The following is a 19,886-nucleotide window of genomic DNA, read 5'->3' as shown; positions in this document are numbered from 1 at the left end:
TAAGTCATAATCAAGACCTGTGTGTATTAGATTGACAAATGTGCCGTTTCTCATGTGTGTAGACCCGATGCAGAACGTGGTCCAGGTGCTGGAGAAGCAGTACCTGGAGGAGAAGCGCACGGCTCTGGAGGAGCAGAGGATGATGTATGAGCGAGAGCTGGAATCGCTACGGCAACAGCTGTCTCCCGAGAAAACGCCGCAACACCACCGCAGCAGCAGCGAGCGCCTCACGTTCCCGACGCACACGCCACACAGCAAGCTGCGGCTGTGGACAGAAGAGCGGTCAGTGGAGTGACAGACATATGTTACTATTTATCATTTTAAAATCAAAGTATATTTCTTTAACCAGAGTTGCATGAAATATTCTGACGTTCACCTTATTAGATGTACCCAGTTATATGAACATGTAGAAACCAAATGTGCCAAAAATATCCTCAGGTTTTTACAGCATTAAGTCAATTCACTGTGTTGAAATGTCTCGCAGGGATTATGTTGAATGTTGACTCAGTCTGAGTCAGTCAGTTCCTGCAATTTTATAAGTGAGCCATGATGACGTTAAGTTCCTCCTCACCATAAAGATGCTATGTGGAGATCAGATCTAGACAGTGAGCGGGGATCTGAGATAAAATAAAGTTACTTACCGTCTTCTTTCAATAATCCTGAGACGTTATGGTCACTGCTGTTCAAAGCATCATTTGAAAAATGGTTCAGTGAAGGAATGCACAAATTCACCATCAATGTTTGGTACACTGTGGCATTCAAACAATGCTTAAATTGTGTCCCAAGAGATTTTAAATTTGACAAGAGAATATCCGATACTGCTACAACACCAAAACTTTCCTGAAACATCGACAGCATGGCAGATTACTGCGCTGGAACCAATAATTGACAGCTAGTTAGCTTTAACCATTATCCTCTAACATAACTAAAATATTTGAGAGAGAGAGACAAATCTGAGATCAGTGAGGTTCAGACCAAAGATTTGTGATTAGATGAGTTGAAACTTGCACATACTTGCAATGTGCTGATCTGCAATGTTCCTAAAACCTGCCAGTTTGCACCAGTGTTACTGTGTGAGACGGTGTATCATCTCCTTTGCAACAACTCTCTGTACTACATTCGAACTGAAGCATCTTACGGTATGAATCTTCACAGTGATAGTGAGCTACAGTTGCATTTCTAGTATTGATTACATGGCGAACATATAAAATGACATAAAATGCGTGTGCCTGGGTGGATGTGAGTGTGGCTGAGCAGAGTAAGAGAGGGTGAGAGAGAGAGAGAGTACACAGCTGTGGGCAATTAAGAGAGAGACTGAATAAGGTGAGGGAGCACTGGTAGGAAGAAAGCCTGTGAATCAGAGAAATAAAATGTTATTTTCTGTTTGTTTCACAGCAGTTGTTTTTTTTTAGCACAAAAAAAACACCACTCAGTCGCAATGCCAGAATTATACATTTGATACAATACTGTTGTACAAAGCTGTTTCTTTAAATTAGGATGCTTGAAGTCCACATTGAGGGTAGATAACGGATTCATCTTCATGAATGAATGATCTATGTGTCCTGTGTTTATGTGTCAGCGATGAGCTTTTCCGTCAGAGCCTTTCGCGGCTCAGGGAGCAGGTCGTGAAAGCCAACACCTTGGTGCGAGAAGCCAACTTTTTGGCGGAGGAGATGAACAAACTGACTGACTATCAGGTCACCCTCCAGATTCCTGCAGCCAACCTCAGCGCCAACCGCAAGGTCAGACCTCTGAACGCTGAGCAAACGCACATCGCCGTATCTCCTTACTTCAGAATAGACAGGGTATGTCGTTGGTGTAGACGTGTCTAAATCTGTTAATGTGTTCTTATCCAGCGTGGAGCGATAGTGAGCGAGCCGGCCATTCAGGTGCGGAGAAAAGGGAAGGGGACGCAGGTGTGGACCATTGAGAGGCTGGAAAACAAACTAGTGGATATGAGAGACCACTACAGGGACTGGAGGGAAGGCACAGAGGAGACGGTAAGAAACTGATGATCAGAACCAAAACAAAATTTGTTTTTGTTTTTTTTTAATGTATTGGCTTATTGAGGTCTTCCTCTGTATTTTTTTTCAGTGTAACAAGGGTCACAGTAACAACTGCGACCCGTTCTATGAGGCACAAGAGAACCACAACCTGATTGGAGTGGCCAATATTTTTCTGGAGTGCCTTTTCCACGATGTCAAACTGCAGTATGCTGTCCCCATCATCAGCCAACAGGGAGAGGTAAGAGGACACCAACACACACACATTAATACATATAAATTATTCATGGCGCAGCTTTCTAATATTCATATTACATCAGGTCCATAATAAAAGGATGAGTTGCATAAACTGTATATTTAGAATGTTAAAGTAAATAATGTACTACTTAAAAGTCATAAAATGATTTTCTCATGAAAAAAACAAGAGGGTAATTTGTATAAAGTATGGTTGCCTTTCATTCAATTACTTCAACCAGACCAGACCCAAAATAATAACAAATGTAAACACCACCATTTTCACCACTAGTTTCCTACTTACTCTTTAGTCACACTCGATTATAGAAACACGTGGGCAGAATGCAGACAGACCCTCTATAGATACACCAACAGATTCACTGACAAGGATTATAGACATCCACTCCCTTTTTAGTTTCATTTATTCACTTTTTACTTTAATTTTTATTTTACCCACTATAATTCTTTACTTTTTTCAAATGACACTCTTCTGTGTACTGTGAATTTGTAATATGAGACATATATTATTTATTACAAATGTACAATTACAAATGTTAGAATTTGTATGGCCTCTGATGTGTCTGTTGTGTCTTACATGTTTCAGATGTTAAAACCACAAAAGAACCAGTGTTAAAAAAATATATATGGGGCACATGCATATGTAGAGGCAGTAGACTATCAAATACATTTTCAGACTTTTTTTTTAATGGAGGAGATGATGTTTTTCTGTCCTGTGTGCACAGGTAGCAGGCAGGTTGCACATTGAGCTGATGCGGGTCAGTGGAGCTGTACCAGAGCGTCTGTCCGGGGGAGACGACTCATCAGAGAACTCCAGCGAGAGCAGCTGCTACGAGGTGATGGACACCAACGGGGAAATGGTCCACATGGCCAAGAGGCTCACCTGCAGGGTAAAAGGCTTATTTCTTGTTTGCAAACGCACAAGCATTTCACTGGGAGATACTGTTCAAAGACAAACCGATGACTGTCTCAGTGACTCAGCTTAATCCTGTCTGCTTTTCTCTTTGCGGCAGGTTCGGATCAGGGAGGCCACAGGTCTGCCGCTCAACCTGTCCAACTTTGTCTTCTGTCAGTATACCTTCTGGGAGCACGGCGAGCCTACTGTGGCTCCTCCCATGGTCAGCCCAGACAGGCCTTCTCCTCGAAGCCCAGACGCCCAATTTACTGTTCAGTTTGATCACTGCAAGGTAAGTGAAAAGGAGCTGTTGGTTGTTAAAGGAAAACATTGGTATTTTTCAACATGGACCCTATTTGCCCTTGTTTTTGTGTCTAAGGGACTTGCAGGAACAAAAATTTTTTAAATTGGTCCAGTATTGAGGGAGAGCACTGCAGCCAGCAGAAGTGAAAGTACATCCACTAAAAGTGCTTGTTGGAGACTCTTTTTAGAAAGTAATATACATTTTGTTTAACCAGAGACAGCTGTTTTATTGCTTTCACCAAACTCACCAGGCTCCATTTACAGAAACAGTAATTTTATCATCGTAAAACACACTTCATTTAAACACAACCGAAACAAATTAAGGCTCACCAAAATCATCTTGGCTTGTCTTTCCACTCCTCCAACAATCACCAAGTGTGGTCATTACGTTGAAACAAACCCTTAACACACTGCGTTAGATGTGAAAATATTCTGTCTGTGCACGCTGTTTCTCCTCGTTGCTCCTCTCCCTCTTCACTATTTTCACATCTAACACGGTAAATTAAGAGTTTTAGCAACCAAATAGAGTCTGTGATTGTTGGAACAGTGGAAAGACAAGCCAAGATGTTTTTAGGTGAGTTTTGTCTTGCCTCTGTAAATTGCAGTTCCTGCAGTCCCCCTCTCTCCCACAATACTGGACTGATTTTTTTTTAAAAATGTCTGAATTAATCACTTAGACACAAAAACTTGGGAAAAGAGGATCCAGTTTGAAAATTATAGTAGTTGCCTCACCTTGACAGATTTGGTTAACCTCTGGTCTTTGTGCAGGACTATGTTGTGCATGTGACGGACGAGTTTCTGGAGTTTATATCGGATGGCGCGCTGGCCATAGAGGTGTGGGGTCACCGCTGTGCTGGGAACGGACATTCACTCTGGGAGTTAGACGCACTGGAGGCCAAGACACAGACGCTCCGAGACAGGTCCATCATTCACAGGTGTATCACTCAGACTTTTAGACACAGGCACTGACATTTCACACCTGACTAATCTTGGCTGTTTAGGTGGAACGAGGTGTCTCGCAGGATCGAGCTTTGGACTTCCATCCAGGAGCTGAACGAGCAGGGAGAGTACTCGCCTGTGGAGCTGCATCCTGGAAAAGACATCAGCACAGGAGGAGTGTTCCAGCTCCGACAGGTCAGAGACAAACTATGAGCCAAAAGTTTCCCTTCAGGTCAGACTGGCTGCCTGACATCAAACACTCACTTAAAAGGATCATAATTAATTATGTAATTCTACACGAACGTGTGCGTTTAGCACTTTGAGAGTGCAGTGCTGAAAGCAGCGTTCTGACATTGAATTGTGGGGATTTGTCCGAGCAGGGTCACTCCAGGAGGCTGCAGGTGTGTGTGAAGCCGGTCCAAAACTCAGGCACTCTGCCTCTGCTGGTGGAGGCGCTGCTGTCTGTCTCTATCGGCTGTGTGTCCGCTCGCTCCACCAAACTGCAGAGACCACTGGACAGCTACCAGGTCTGTGAAACTCAAACACACATTTTTAAACTCTGAATCACTAACAGGTTTGTTATCATGTAGGTTTTCACACACAAGGCATTTGTGTTGATATATTGGTGCTATACAGTTAATATTGTACAAGAAAATATGAATAAAGATTAAAGCCATTACTGCAAGTCAAAGAAACATAAATAAAAAACAGAACATTAATGTAACGTGTGGAGTGCAGGAAGGTATGAAAGACAGTAGCTGTTTTCACATGGACTATATTTCTTCAATTTTTCTGATTCCAATTTAACTGTTAACATTGATAAAGTGATCTTTATCAATTTATCAAGACATTTGTTTAGATGCTCCAAGGCATTTAATCAGAGTACAACTTTTTTGACACGCATAAAGTGGTTTTGCCTGCTGTGAAGCATCTAATCTAGTTGAAATATAACAGAAGAGGAAGTGTTTCCACCTGTTAAAACAAACGTTTCCAGCGTTTTTTGATTTGGTCGATGCTTCGGTGGATTCCTGCTTAATTTTTTTCTAAATATTTGTTTGAACAATTTGTTGTTTTGAGTATTTTGATCACAACCAAAAGCCAGAGACTAGCTCTGTTTTGTTGCCACTATGTTTGTGTGCCTCCCAGAAACTCGTTGATATAACCTAATGTTACCCCAACATGGGGAAAACATGCCCAAAAATAATATATCAAAGAATAACATCAGATTAATCCTTTTCATGCTTATTAGAGGCTAATGTTTTCTGACTGAACAGATTGTCAAAGGTTTACTCCACCCAACTGAACCTGATTGATACTTACTTCAGAGTCTCGTCTGATGGAGGTGGTTCCATGGGGCATTTTCATTCTGACTGGACAGTTATTCTGATTATTAGTAGAATATTAGGGTCCATGTAAAAGCAGATACTGCCAGTGGGGGTTAAGCTGTTGCTGAGAAAAACAGTGTGAAGGAAAACAGGTTGATGATGTTTAAGTGATTCTGCATTAAAACAGAGGAGTGTTTTTGGGAACAGTGTACTTGTTTCCTGCCAGGGACATACAATATTATACTGATACAGGAAAAGTATGCTTAGTCCATCTCTGGTTTCGTGCCATGACTGGTTCAGCTGGATCGCTGGCAGTGAGTCTAAAGAAGACGAATGAATGTACAAACTCATTAGTGCCCTGTTTGTTCTGTTAACATGCACTGATATGCCCTGACGCAGACAAGAAACAACGATTCGACAAGCTCTAAGTAGTCACAGAAAACTATTTCTTAACTTATTTCCGAATTCAGAATAGTAAAGTCTGGGGCTGGTCATTAATTTTAAAGTTCTCCGTTACTCAAAACCATATAAACATGGAGGTAAATTGTTCTTTTGTATCACTGAGATTCATAGAAAGTTACTCAAGCAGTAAATGAGCAATGAGCTGTCATGTCACGGGCTTTTCTGGTTCCTCACGTTTGACTGAGTGTGTTCTCTCCTGCCAGAGAGAGGTGGAGGACGATGTGGATAGTTATCAGGTACCCTCTCAGACTCCTCCTGCTGCTGCTCTCCCCGTAGTTCACTCTGCAGCATGAAGGAAACACAGCTGAACGTTTGTTTGCCACTAGGCCTGTTGCTGAGGGCATGTGAGGCAGGAGGCAGAGAGCTAAAGGAGCGCTTTATTAAACATCAGCTGCACATACGGATGATTTCTGATGCTGTAATTATCAATCTCACCAACCGTTCTTTGGCAGCCGTCTTTGCAAAATCCAGTCCCACCCATGGCTGAGCTCCCAGCCAGCCTGCAGTCTGTCTGCCAGGGATCTCGTTCCGCTCTCTCTTGCCTTTCCTCTCAGGTTCACACACTAATGCTACTGTTTGCTTGTCACTACTGAAGAGCTGCAGGAATAATAAGCCTCACTTAATCACACGGGCACTGCATGGCTGCATGATTACAGTACTTTGCATGGTGGAAGTGTGCTGACGTCAGAGATGTTCTATGGTTGGCTTTGAGGTCTGTTGGTTAATGTGGACGTTGCAAAGAGCAATCGGCTCTCTGCGGTTCCCTCGCAGAGTGGTCTGCCGTGCATTCAGGTAGGACTGTGGGTGGTGGCTGTGGCTGCATGTGAGGACATGTTGGTGTGTGCATGCAAGTGTGAATGTGTGAGTGCACGTGTGGAAGTTGCAAATGGGCTAAAGAGAGATTTTATGCGAGTGTGTGTGCGTGTTTGGAGAATTTGAACACAATTCAGTAAAAGCTGCAGGCCTGAAGGCTTTGATTTTTAACACCTGGGGTTTGGGAACTTAAGTCAGGATTAGCGTTCACTTGGCTTGGCTAATTTATTAGACGTGGGTGTATTAAGGAGCAGTTACGGTTCTCCCTCAGACAGATCAGCCCTCACCTTGCAATGTTAACACCTCACCGTGCCCTGCAGCAGACTCTCTGCCTCACTGAGCCAGCTGGCACTGATTCTGGTCTCTGTCTGGTTCCAGGAGGAAGATCTCAACTGTGTTCGAGAGCGCTGGTCAGAGGCCCTGATCAAACGGCGGGAGTACCTTGATGAACAAATCAAGAAAATCATTAACAAACATGGTGAGTCTCAGGCCCTTTGTTATAACTACCACATGCTGAAGGACCTGCAGAGTGGCTGCTGTGTGCTTCTATTTTTAGTATGTTTGTCAGAGTGTTGTGATGAAACCTCTCTGTAACACTTCATAATAACCATCATTAATAAAGCGTAAATTAATAATTCAACCTACTACAGAGAGTTTTTACTAGACAAGACCATCAAGGAAGAAGATCAGCATCTTCTGTGTAGTTATCTGTGGTGTGTGCCACCAGATCAGAGATTATCCATGATATCAAATGAAATGAGCCTGTGTTTACATTTTTCCAGGCAAAGTTACAGTGAGTTTAATGTTAGCCAGTTAAAAGGAAGCAGGAGGAGATTTAAATTTGGATTATTTTATTTTTGGTACTTTATTTTGGCAGTGGAAACACTACCACTTTTTTCCACAGAGCCTTCCAAAATCAACAAAATACTTAAGTTACCCATAGTAGCTTTAATTAAACTATAGTTAGCATGGATGTTATTTATGTTATTTGGTCATTAGTTTGTGTAATATAACCAATATTAATTTCTAAATTATATAGTTATCATAGCTGAGAATTACATTGTGATTAAATCACTAAACTAACAGTTTATCGTTGCATAACATTTCATACACTATATTCAGTATTTGTTAATGATTACCAAATGATTTGTAAACCTTTAAGAAATCATTATGTAGAAATAATGTCTATAAACATTATTTGGATAATTATTATAAAGTTGCAACTGATGATTATGATACCTTATATATTTATTCAAATAACTTTTGTATGTTACATATGTGAGCTCAACCCAAAGTATGATTTTTTCCTAAACCTACCTACTTTTTGTGGCTATATTTTGACATTGCATATTTATTATTGCTAACTTGGCCATGGAGCCCTGCACATGTAAAACTAAAGCTAGTGGGGTATTTTAAAGCGTAAGGCCACTGACCAAGCTGCAGTATTTAACGAGTTGAGAGTGAGAATATGTTTTTTCTAAACATTATCTGGATATTTATATAGCTATAAGTGTTAACCTCTCTCCTCATTTATCTCTCCAGAGAAGTCAGAGGAGGATATTGAGCGTGAGGCTCGGCTGGTGGAGCAGTGGGTCGGCCTGACTGAAGAGAGAAACGCAGTGCTGGTACCTGCGCCTGGCAGTGGCATCCCAGGAGCTCCTGCAGACTGGTAACAACACACTGCCCTACATACGTCAGACTTAACTTGCAGCCCACTTTTTTCACTTTATCTTCATCTCTTTGTAGGACTCCACCTGCAGGAATGGAAGCTCACATCCCTGTGCTCTTCCTGGATTTAAATGGTAAAGCAGACTCATCCTTCATATAACTGATGTTTCACAGCTTCTTTTTAAGCTGCACGAACACAAACTGTCTTTTCTGCCTCCAGCTGATAATCTGACAGTAAATGAGCAGCTGACCGGCCCCCATGCTGCAGGCGTTAACTCCATCCTGCCCAAGGAGCACGGAAGCCAGTTCTTCTATCTGCCCATTATCAGGCATAGTGATGAGGAGGTGAGCAATGGGTTTGAATTTACTGCCCTCCTGTGGCCAAAAACAGAACTCTGGGAAATATAAACAAGTATAGATGCAGATGTAGTTTCAGTGACTATGTTTACATACACACTAATTTTACACCATTATTATGAATATGATAGTAATCAGGTATATGGCATGTTCCATGTGGATAATCCTAATTAGGCCTTATTCTAAATGTAGTATTTTCCAATTGAAGACTTGAGAGATATGCTGATATTATTTGGGTTTTAGGAGCAATCTTTGGACATGTTAACAAACCATCTAGCCGACAGTTTGCGAGGCTGGGGTAGATATGCATGCACAAAAGAAAAGCACAGATTTCTGGTCAGAAGGAGAAACACGTCTGAAAGACATTTTTTTATATTATACATTTCTGTAGGGTGTAGGTATAAGAGATACACCATTTTGTAAATCGGAGTAGGCATGGCTGCATGTAAACTGGAATATTAATGGAATATTCATTTTCATTTGACATATAAACAGCTTGGTAGAATATTGTCTTTTATTTTGTGCATGTAAACTTAGCTAGTCTGATTTTAAATAATAAAATAATATAAATAATAAAGTCCCTGGCTTTTAAAGCTGTGTACAAGACCATGTGTAAATGTAAAAGTTTGGCTTTTCCATTTTTTTCTTAATTTTTGTTGTTTCTCAGATTTTAGTTACTGTAATAAACGTGTGTGATTACCACACTGAACACACTGACATTGCAAAAGACATGATGCCATTTCAAATCAATGAAAAGTTTTCAAAATAATACTTGGTGAAATGATTTCAGTGTGTGTATCAATACTTTGTGAACATTTTCAGCACCACATTTTAACAATACCACAATATTACTGATAATTATGATAATTTTGGTCACTATAATCATGCTATGATTTTTTTTTATAGCATTTCATCTCTAGTAAAAATGCACATTGTGTTTTGACCAGGGCTCTTTGTTGAATTTTGCTGATTTTACTACTTAATTTCTTGCTAGAAGTTCCTTTTTTTTCTCAGATAACCGCACACAGACAAGCACTTTAGGGCAACATATTTTTTTCCTACAACTAGTTACATAATTGAATAATTACACTGTCTTGTAATTGCACAGCGTCATGCATGGGAGCAAGCATTTAAAAGAAAAGTCGTCTTAATTTTTCTTACTTTGATGTAGCAGCAGCACTAACCCCACGGTAATTACTACCCTCTTTATTGTGCTAAATTGTGTCATGAGATGGTGATTTTTCTGCTCATTAGCCAAATGCTGCTGACTCAAAGCTACAGCCCACCTACATGACTGTAGCCCATGTCTCTGTGTGTGCAGCCACATTAAAGACACACAACTTTTTTAATCCACCAGGTGTCTGCGGTGTGCTCCTGGGACTCATCCATCCACGATTCTGTTCACCTCAACCGCATCACGTCTCCTAATGAACGCATTTACCTGATCATCAAGGCCACGGTGCAGCTCAGCCACCCCGCCTCCATGGAGCTGGTGCTCCGCAAGAGGATCGCTGTCAACATCTACAACAAACAGGTTAACACAAGAGGATGTCAGCTCACAGCAGAGGTGCAATGAGTTGTGTTAATGATTAATTAACATCATTTTGATTTGTTTCCTGCAGAGTTTCACTCAGAGTCTCAAGCGAAGAATGTCCTTAAAGAACACGCTTTATTCCTGTGGTGTGACTTATGAGATCGTTTCCAACATACCAAAGGTACAACTGTGTTTTAGATGCATGACAGATAACCAACGTTTATTGTACTTAACTGAAAATAATCTAAAAACTAAAACACTGTGTGAAAAGACATTTCAGTTAACTGGAATTTTAAATGAATGTAATAATATCTGTTCTGAACTTCTGAAGTCCTGCCCCTGATAAATGCCTCCCATAAAATAATGTAAAAAAAAAAAACTAAATTAAACAAGCAAATCCACTCTGGAAACTAACTTACACTAAACTTAATTGAAAACAAAATATATAAACTAAAAGAAAAAAATAATAATGAAAAATACAAAACCATAATGCCTCTGTAAATAACCAGTTTGGTGTTGATTTTCATCAGCCCTTTTCTGTGTTACTTCTGATTCCTCATCTTCCAGGCCTCAGAGGAGCCAGAAGAGAGGGAAACCTTGGCCCTCATGGCTGCTCGCGGGGACAGCGAGGAGACTCAGGATGGAGAAACTTACATAGAGAAATACACTCGGGGAGTTCTGGAGGTGGAGAACATCCTCAGTCTGGAGAAGCTGCGACAGGTATTTCATGCATCTTTATACATATGCTGTTTAGTAAAGTGTGATTTAGTGCTGTGTAAATCATTCATCTGTTTTGAGTCATGTACAGATGCTCTTGTCTTGTTATTTTGTCCTGAAGGCTGTGACGGTGAAGGAAGCGCTCAGTGCAAAGGGGAGACACCTAAGAAGGAGTATCAGCACACCAAATGTACAGCATGTAATGAACACATCACTCACTGCACTGCCAACACAACCATAATATATATTTTTTTATTAAATGACATGACACTGATAACATGTTGTTTCTTTCTTCCAGTCTTCGTGTAGTAAAACTGACCTGACTGTTTGTGACGATGAAGACTGTAAGGTAAGTCAGGTGTGCCTTAATAACATGTTGATCACTTAACTCACTCTGCATTTAACGTGTTTGACAGTATTTGAGGAGTTGTCTCAGCTGTTACCAAAGTAACTGCCTGGTTTGTTGTTTCCTGTTTTTGTTGCTGGAGAGGGTACCAAAGTCTAACAGTGGGGTTGCAGCTGCTCTGTTAGCTCCATTACTCAGGCGTCTATGAATAAAGCAAAAGAGACTTTTAGCTGCAACTTTACTTTAATCTCTTGATACTTTCAAATACAACCCGTGTTTTATTGTCTAGGACCACTGTGATCATGTGGATGGCACAAACTGCAGTCTCCAGGATGGCTCGCTTTGCACGACACCAGTCAAAAGCAAGGAGAATACAGGTAAACTACAGAAAATCCAGATGTGTATCATCTCCGTCTTGTCTTGACTTCCTTTTTTGTACGATGAACAGTGTTTGTGCTGCTACATTACAGCCACCAAATGTTCCCACGCAGGTTTAGTTCCAGAGAGCCCCACGTTTTTCAACTCCAGCCCCTTCAAAGTCCTCTCCCCTCAGCCACCCAAATTCCTCAAGTCTCTGCTGCCTGTCAAAGAGGAGAACAAGGCGAAGAAAGCCCTGGAGGCCCGGCCGCTGCTGGGACAAGAGGTAAGGAGGAGAAAAGAGTTAAAATGACTCTTCGTCAACAGGGGAGTTTGTTTTGCCATGTTGTTTCCTATCCCATTGATCTTCAGTCCCTCATATGCTTGTGTTGTCAGTCCTTTACCATGTCACTTATCATATCAAATTACATCTCCACAACATGCTAAATATATTGACATTGACATGAATTACTAATTGTCCAAGGCTGCCTTAGGAGTTTTGTGAAAATGACTTTGCTGTTGTATGACTAGACAGAAAACACGATGTGGCACCATCCACTGTGTTTATGTGTCACAGTATTGAAATGAAAGAGCCTGACTCACAGGAGCATGACTCCAGCTGTGGAGAGCCATAACACTCAATTAGACAGAGCTACGCTATAAAGTCTCATATCTGATTTTGTTTGTGATAACTGGATTTTCCAGAGTTCGTGGCTGTTGCGACCATTTGAACTAACCGTGCATATTTGTTTTCATCCGTGCTTGAAGTGGACTAAAAGTGGTGCAGGTACTTTACAAATCAGCAGCAGAATGACAGCAGGTTTACAGCAAAGGAGAGGGAGTAAGTTCTGAGCGTATGATTGTGGTTATACATAAATAGCTGCAGTCTGGATAAAAATGGTCTTTTGTATAATATTAAAAGTTAGAAGGAGAAAGAGCTAAGATGTTCACTATGGGCTATAATAGTGAGTCATACCTGTCAACATTGGGATTTGAAAATAAGGGAAATTTTCCGGCACTCCACCCAGGCCATCCCACTTCCCCAACCACTGTCCACATATCCCTTACATTTAGACTGCTCACACGTCTTACACAACAGATATCTCACAGTTTTGACACGTTTTTCTCATATTTTGAACTTTGTAACTGACATTTTACCTCATAATTGACTTTTTAACTCATGATTTGACTATTGATTTCATGATGATGGCTTTTTATGGCATAAAAACATTATTTTACCCAACACCTAGGAAGCAAGACATGGGAACTTCTTGAACTTCTTCTGTGGAGTTTGTTCATGGGTAAACTGTAGCCTTCACTGTACATTTAATGTCACAATATCACTGTTAAACTTTAATCCCTTCGCTCCAATTGACACCTGTCTGCTCTGAGGGCTTTAAGTGAATGTAGCAAATACATTAAGTAGGCCTGACAGGTAAGGACTGCCTTTTTTAGTGAAGTTAAAAATACTTTACAGGAAAATATTTAAACCAGAGGATGGCAGTAGAGAAGGATAATCTTGGGAAAAAGTGTGAAGTTGACAGGTATGATAGTGTGTATGAGAAAATGCAGGTCAAACATAAGTGTTGGTGCAATAAAAAGTACCCTTTCCTCATACTTAGCACGCTTCAAGCACTGTTTTTTGTGAAATATTCAACTGCATGGCACTAACTGTGTAACTGGCCTGCCCAGCTCCATGCATGCTGTGTGTGTGTGTGTGTGAAGTGTTTGCTGTTGTTTTGACCCATCTGCAGAGCATGCGCTCATGTGTGGACAGCCCTGCACTGCTCCCCCCTCCCTGCCCCTGGCGCCGTCCTAGGGCAGGCAGCGAGGGCCACTGCAAGCCTTCCACCTCCACCTCCACCTCCACCTCCACCCCCACCTCCACCACCACCACTCCCACCAGCAGACAGCTCAGCCACACACTGCCACACACTGCTGTAAGTGCTACACACACCAGCACACACTGCTCTGAAGGTTACTGTAAGAGTTTTACACACACACACACATACACCCCATGACACTGCATGGACCCCTTTTTGAACCAGTCTCTGTACTGGTACATATGACGCTTTCCATGAACTGACAAGATTTCCATGAAGTCTTTCTGACAAAGTTTGAATTCCCAATTAAAACGCATACTCTGTTCCAAGTTTCTTAACTGTAGGTAAGTAAAAAAATACAAAGTTATAAAATGGTCGAAATCTAACATCTGATATCTTGAGCATCACATCAAACTTGAAACTTGACTCCCTGGTCAAGTGATTCTTCTCTTGCTTCTTACACAGAATCCAACAAGTCAAAATTCAGCCACATTCAGACAGAACCAAGTGCCACAGCGAAGTTTTCTCATTCATTTTGAATGGGACAGTCCTTTTAACACTGTGGTGGTGGGAGCCCAGGGGATGCCAGGGAAAAAAAAACATAGCGGCATGTGTCGGACAAAGTTGAAACTGAAACAACTTTTGGGGAAACGTGGCCAGATGTCAAGCCCGTGATCAGACTCTCTACGGTCAGCCTGAAATACTGCCTCTCTGACAACAGGTGTTATCCAAGCGCAGTTCATGATGATACTCTGCACTTGTGTCCTCGCTTGGTTTATTTCATGTCCATCTGGATCTGGCTACAGTTTATGCAATGCACACAAAAGTAGAGATATTAAGAATCTTCTTTTGGCACGACTCTGTGGCTAAATGCCACAACACCTGATTCTGTCTGAATGTGACTGTTTAATGTTTGTATTGCAGCATGTAGTGCCATGTTGCTCCTCATACACTGGACTGGCCACACTGTGTACATGTGTGCATAGATATGTATCATGGCAGAGAAAAGGAAAAACTGTGTTTTTGCAAAGTAGAAAGAGATAATAACTTTTTTTTCATGAGTGTAAGTATGTTAATGGTTGAGTTTCAGAAAGTGCCTGACAACTATTACAGTGTTATGAAAGAAGGGTGCACAATTATGGCAAAAATGATAATCACAATTATTTTAAATAATATTAAGATCACAGTTATTTATAATGATTATTCATTGATTTAAGGGACTAAATATTTTGTATTGTATTCTCACATTTAAATAAACAGAGCACTGCTCTCACTTCCATGTTGTGTTTAACAGTGCATCTCCTAGAAGCAAAATAATAAAAAATTGTACCAAAACATTTTACCCAAAATTAAATCAACAGAGCACTGCTGTGACTTTCACATTGTGCTACATTCATACAACGCCATGCTGCACAGCTTTACCGTTATGGATGTCTGAGTTGTCACCGGACAAGGACGTGGAGGTAATGTTAGTGACGTTATTATTCTGGCCTTCAGCTGTTCATCATATTGCACTTTGTGGTGTTTTTTAGTTGACAACAAGTTAACAAGTTGCATTACTTCACAGGGCAGACAAGTCTTATGCCACCTTTGCATATTTTTATATTATTGTTTAAAAAAGTTTCCCTAAATCTGAAACAGTTTTAAACGACAGGTTTTTGAGGGAAAAGCACCTTACCTGCTACTCCAAACATTTGATTTTCATTTTGCTGGTCTGCTCTGTGTTGTACGTTACTCTTCTACTCTGGACTGCAGCCGCAACATCAGGAAATTTTTTCACAGGCTGCTGCTGCAGGGTGACTGGCTGTTAGTTTAGGAATCACTTGATTTGACATTTCTATGACTGGAGCACACATTTTAAATGTCAATATTGCAGTTGTTCATGTTCATGTAATTGTGAAATTGTGATTGAGATTAATATTGGATTAATTGTGCAGTTCTATTATCAGATACTATTCTACAAACGACTGAAATAGGAGATAATTACAGCCCTAATAATCCTTATTTTTAATCACATATATTCATATATACCTCTCTCAACACTAACATCACCAGTACCTTGAGAACAGTAGGTTTAAGCCCACACAGTACATGAACACAACAGTATACCTTAAAACAAAGTTAATAATAAGTAAAAGAAAAATGTGGCACATTATTCATACACATCATGTTCCATTATCACATTTTACCCCATTTTTCCATTTGTCTTCATTCTCTTTACAGACAGTGTTTATGTAGACCGATGCTTTATGCAGATTGTCACTGACGTCATGTCTGGTGGGACGTGTCTTTTGTCCTGCTGCTGTCGTTTTGATCAGCAGGACTCTGAGGATGAGGAAACAGACGTGGACATGACTCTGAACCTTGATCAGGGCCCTCAGAGCCACAGCAGCTTTCAGCCTTACATCCCAGAGGACTTTGCCAACTTTGAGATCTACAATGCCACTCTGGAGAGCCAGGAAGGGTTTCTGTCCTCCCGCCCTGACTCGAAGGGAAGCCGGTGTGGAGGTGGAGGTGCGAGCGGAGACAGAGAGGTGCCTCGTAGCCCCACAGCCAGCAGTTGCACCAGTGGCTATTTTTCACACAGTGCCTCCAATGCCACTCTGTCAGACATGCCTTTCAGTGCCAGCGAGAGCTCTGACCACCTCAGCTGCACCTCCAGAGACGCACACGACCCCCACGGCTGTCCTGCTGGGAGAGGCTGCACCCAAACCAAAAGTGTTTCTGCAGGGAGTGACAGCCAGCAGCCTCCTCTCTCCTCTGCGGGTGGGGTTCAGGATGTGGTCAGCCACCCCACCACCCCGCCTGTCAGTATCCCAAACTGCAGAGACAAGCAGCAGACATTCCCTCTTCCTCACAACTGTGTCCTCAGTGCCAGTCAGGAGTTCACAGACTTTAAAGGAGCTGACGACAGTATTGGTGATTTAGCACATTTTACAGAGGGATGGGAGCAGGAGGGGTTGGAGTCGTCTACAAAACAGCAGACGAAGCCAGAAAACATAGAAACATGTGGCAGTCAACCCTCCTCTGATGTCTCTGGTATTATCAACACATCAGCTCCTGAAAACACTTCAACTGCTACATGCAAACGTCCAAATTATACAGTGTCTGTTAATGTAGCAGTGCCCTCTAACACAATTGTTTGCACTTCAGTCAGAGCCCCAGTCCCAGCTTCATCTCCAGCATCACCATCCCCGATCGCATCTTTACCCACTGCACCATCCTCTGCTCCGATCACTCCACGAGCAGGAGGAGAGCCTCCGATCCAGGAGCCAGCCCAGGGAGATCTGCCTCATGGGAGTCCCTGTCCCAGCCCAAACCCCAGCAGCGCAGAGCCCTCAGGCGACTCCAGTGGGGACGAGAGCACCCCCGTGGCTCAGCTCCCTGACTGGATGGCTCCCGGAGAGCAGGTGTGGGTGGGGAAAAGGAGAGGAACGGTCCACTATGTTGGAGGGGTGGAGTTTGCTAAGGGGATCTGGATCGGTGTGAAGCTTGACATGGCAGTGGGTGAGTCCCAAAAAAACCCAACAACTTTCTGTTAGTAGAGATCCTCAGAAAAATGTTTTGTCTGTGTTAAATAACAAATATCAACCAAAATATTATCAGGCTTATTTAACCCCCAGTTAATCCCAGCATGAGCACTACTCGTAGATATACTGGTATATGATTAATGACTTTACAGCAAACCAGCTGACACACATTAAATCTGTAAGATTTATGGGGACGTATTGGAGGAACATGGCAGAAATTCAATGAAATATCCACAAGTATGTTTCCATTAGTGCATAATCACCTGAAAATAAGGCTCGTTATGTTTTTGTTACCTTAGAATGAAACTTTTGTATCTATAGAAGGTGCAGGTCCTCTTCCATGTAGGATGCCATGTTTACAGCCAAGAACAAAAACCTAAAACTGACTCTTGATGTGACCTTTTTGCATTTTTCTCAAGGTGTTTGCAATCTGCAAGCTCACCACTAGATGGTGCTAAATTCTACATACTGATAATTTAATTAAATCCTTTGATAAAATCAAATCTGATCCTTTGACTAAATTGCAGTTCCTTTAGATATGGGACAGTCAGGGCTCCTTGCCTGTTTAGTAATTCAACCTTGAGTGTCTGCTTCAAAAATCAAGTACTGTTTGTGCTTTACTGTTTAATATAGGTAACAAATGTCTTTTGTGTACATTAATGGTCCAAATGTGACATATTATTATTATTGATCCTCTAGGTAAGCACAATGGGACTGTCCAGGGCAGAGTGTACTTCCGTTGTCCCCCTGGCCACGGCGTGTTTGTGAAGCCATCTCGTCTCACCAGAGGACCCCCCTCCATGGACACAGAAACCCAGACTCTGATCAGATAGGACCCAAAGACGGACCAGCTTTCTGTGGAGCGGCAGGGACCAGAGGGTGGTGGTCCTCAGATCCAGTGCCTATGGGTGACCACTCAAGTCTCTGAGCTGATGTATTCTGTAAAGCATATCTGACCTGTGCATTTAATGAAGGTATAGCCTAATTACTGTCCACTGAAGATTCACTATGCACATATCTGAGTTTTCTACACGGTGATATTTTTATAGAGAACTTCACTTTTAACTGGGAGTCCATATGGAAATATTACCCCCGTACATTTTCTTACATTGGTTTCTGGACATTATATATAATATTTTTATAAGACAATGCATCCTCCCCTGAGGCTCATAGTGGATTAATCTGGGAGATGAAGATTAAGAATGTACTACTGTTAATAAACGTTGATATTTACATCAATATGACATGTCAGGGGTAACCAAAGAACTACGGTTCCATATCTGCTGTTATGATGAGTAATATGTTATTTTTCTAATGTATGTGGAGGTAAACATTATATATCTGTGTCCAAGTAAAGCTTAGTGCCATATCTCTAGGAGGAATGCCACATACCCTTTTTAACAGAGGACAAATCTGCACAACCTGAGTAGCTTTCAGTGTTTGACTGCAGTTTAAAAGGTGTTAAATAATTATCCTGTTGAAGTACTGTAACACTGTGGAGGAGATGATCCCCATCCAGCATGAGACTGTTGCTGTTTGAAAGCTTGCACTGGAAAGGATTCTTGGAGAGTTCACCAACCGTCTTCCATATTGGACTGTCGAGATATTGTCTAACTGAAGAAGCATCACTTTAAAGCGGGGAACAAAGCAGCTAGGCTTTGTCCAAGTCGAGGCCTGGATATACTGATGCCTTAACGCCCCTGTTTCCATAAAGGCAGGCACATAGACCCCAGACCACTCAATGAACGCCATAATAAGTTCACTGAGTTTTAAATAACTAACTGTATGGACCTGAAACCTGTGTATGTATATCATGATGCATTCAAAATGCCATCCAGCCTCGCCAACTGACTGATAGAAGACCTTTTTAACAGCATTTTATATGTTAACTGACCGATATACTGTATAACACTACATGTTAAAAGGTACTTAATAACGCATTTTTTTTTTTTTTCACATGGAGGATTGGATCAGACAGTATCAGGTCACACAAGACGGTGCAAAAGTAGTGTTGTTATGGAGAAGTTGTCCTATTTTTATGGAAGTGGTGAACTGTGGAACTGACTAGAAATAGTTATTATATCCAAGCTGTAATTTCAAGTAAATGAAACAAACCCAAGACCTTACTTTAAAGAAGAGAACAAAGCTGCTCTCCCTCATAAGGAGTTGTAAATAGAAATGTATTTGAACATAGTATTTACACTATTATAATGTACAGAATTGTATTTATAATGTATCTCAAGCTGTTTTAATTGGTACAAAATGTTCTAGAATAGAACATTTACAATCAGCTGTGCTGTGTCGACTCTTTATTTGGCTCATTCAAGGTGACTTTGTTTGCATGTTTTAGTATGTATAGGATAATATTTTAGTACAGCAGACACTAAGTATACATAGTATTCATTCTCAAAGTACAGTTCTCTGAAAGTGTATTTGGAATTAATTTTATTGCACATTAAAAGAGGCCTAAAAATTTCCTTTCACGGCAGCATCTACCATGAAAAACAATTTATAATATATAATTTATTAATGCAGGGATATCATCTCATTGATAAACGTGTT

The 19,886-nt window shown here is 41.3% G+C and overlaps 1 protein-coding gene across 7 annotated transcripts in view; it reads left to right on the top strand.

Moving 5' to 3' along the window:
• Positions 1-19,614, top strand: part of kif13a (kinesin family member 13A) — a 54,125-nt gene extending 34,511 nt beyond the window's left edge. Inside the window, exons 17-41 of one of the 7 annotated variants that reach the window (XM_084726558.1) lie at positions 63-282; positions 1,580-1,742; positions 1,857-2,000; positions 2,095-2,244; positions 2,981-3,145; positions 3,269-3,442; positions 4,222-4,373; positions 4,455-4,587; positions 4,773-4,919; positions 6,383-6,415; positions 7,371-7,470; positions 8,535-8,661; positions 8,739-8,794; positions 8,881-9,005; positions 10,375-10,551; positions 10,640-10,732; positions 11,119-11,271; positions 11,390-11,467; positions 11,567-11,617; positions 11,904-11,991; positions 12,106-12,257; positions 13,726-13,911; positions 16,116-16,833; positions 16,948-17,301; positions 18,024-19,614. In XM_084726558.1, the coding sequence (XP_084582684.1) occupies positions 63-282; positions 1,580-1,742; positions 1,857-2,000; positions 2,095-2,244; positions 2,981-3,145; positions 3,269-3,442; positions 4,222-4,373; positions 4,455-4,587; positions 4,773-4,919; positions 6,383-6,415; positions 7,371-7,470; positions 8,535-8,661; positions 8,739-8,794; positions 8,881-9,005; positions 10,375-10,551; positions 10,640-10,732; positions 11,119-11,271; positions 11,390-11,467; positions 11,567-11,617; positions 11,904-11,991; positions 12,106-12,257; positions 13,726-13,911; positions 16,116-16,833; positions 16,948-17,301; positions 18,024-18,157 (4,073 nt within the window). In that variant the 3' untranslated portion in view covers positions 18,158-19,614. Of the gene's footprint in view, positions 1-62; positions 283-1,579; positions 1,743-1,856; positions 2,001-2,094; positions 2,245-2,980; positions 3,146-3,268; positions 3,443-4,221; positions 4,374-4,454; positions 4,588-4,772; positions 4,920-6,382; positions 6,416-7,370; positions 7,471-8,534; positions 8,662-8,738; positions 8,795-8,880; positions 9,006-10,374; positions 10,552-10,639; positions 10,733-11,118; positions 11,272-11,389; positions 11,468-11,566; positions 11,618-11,903; positions 11,992-12,105; positions 12,258-13,725; positions 13,912-16,112; positions 17,302-18,023 lie in introns of all 7 variants that reach the window. The other 6 variants (XM_084726556.1, XM_084726555.1, XM_084726557.1 and 3 more) reach the window with 6 other exon arrangements.
• The last annotated feature ends 272 nt before the right edge of the window (positions 19,615-19,886 follow it).

This window comes from Lutjanus erythropterus, chromosome 9 (assembly GCF_056507025.1).
Source record: "Lutjanus erythropterus isolate fLutEry1 chromosome 9, fLutEry1.hap2, whole genome shotgun sequence".
Taxonomy (NCBI): domain Eukaryota; kingdom Metazoa; phylum Chordata; class Actinopteri; order Lutjaniformes; family Lutjanidae; genus Lutjanus; species Lutjanus erythropterus.
This window is presented reverse-complemented; position numbering and strand designations above follow the sequence as displayed.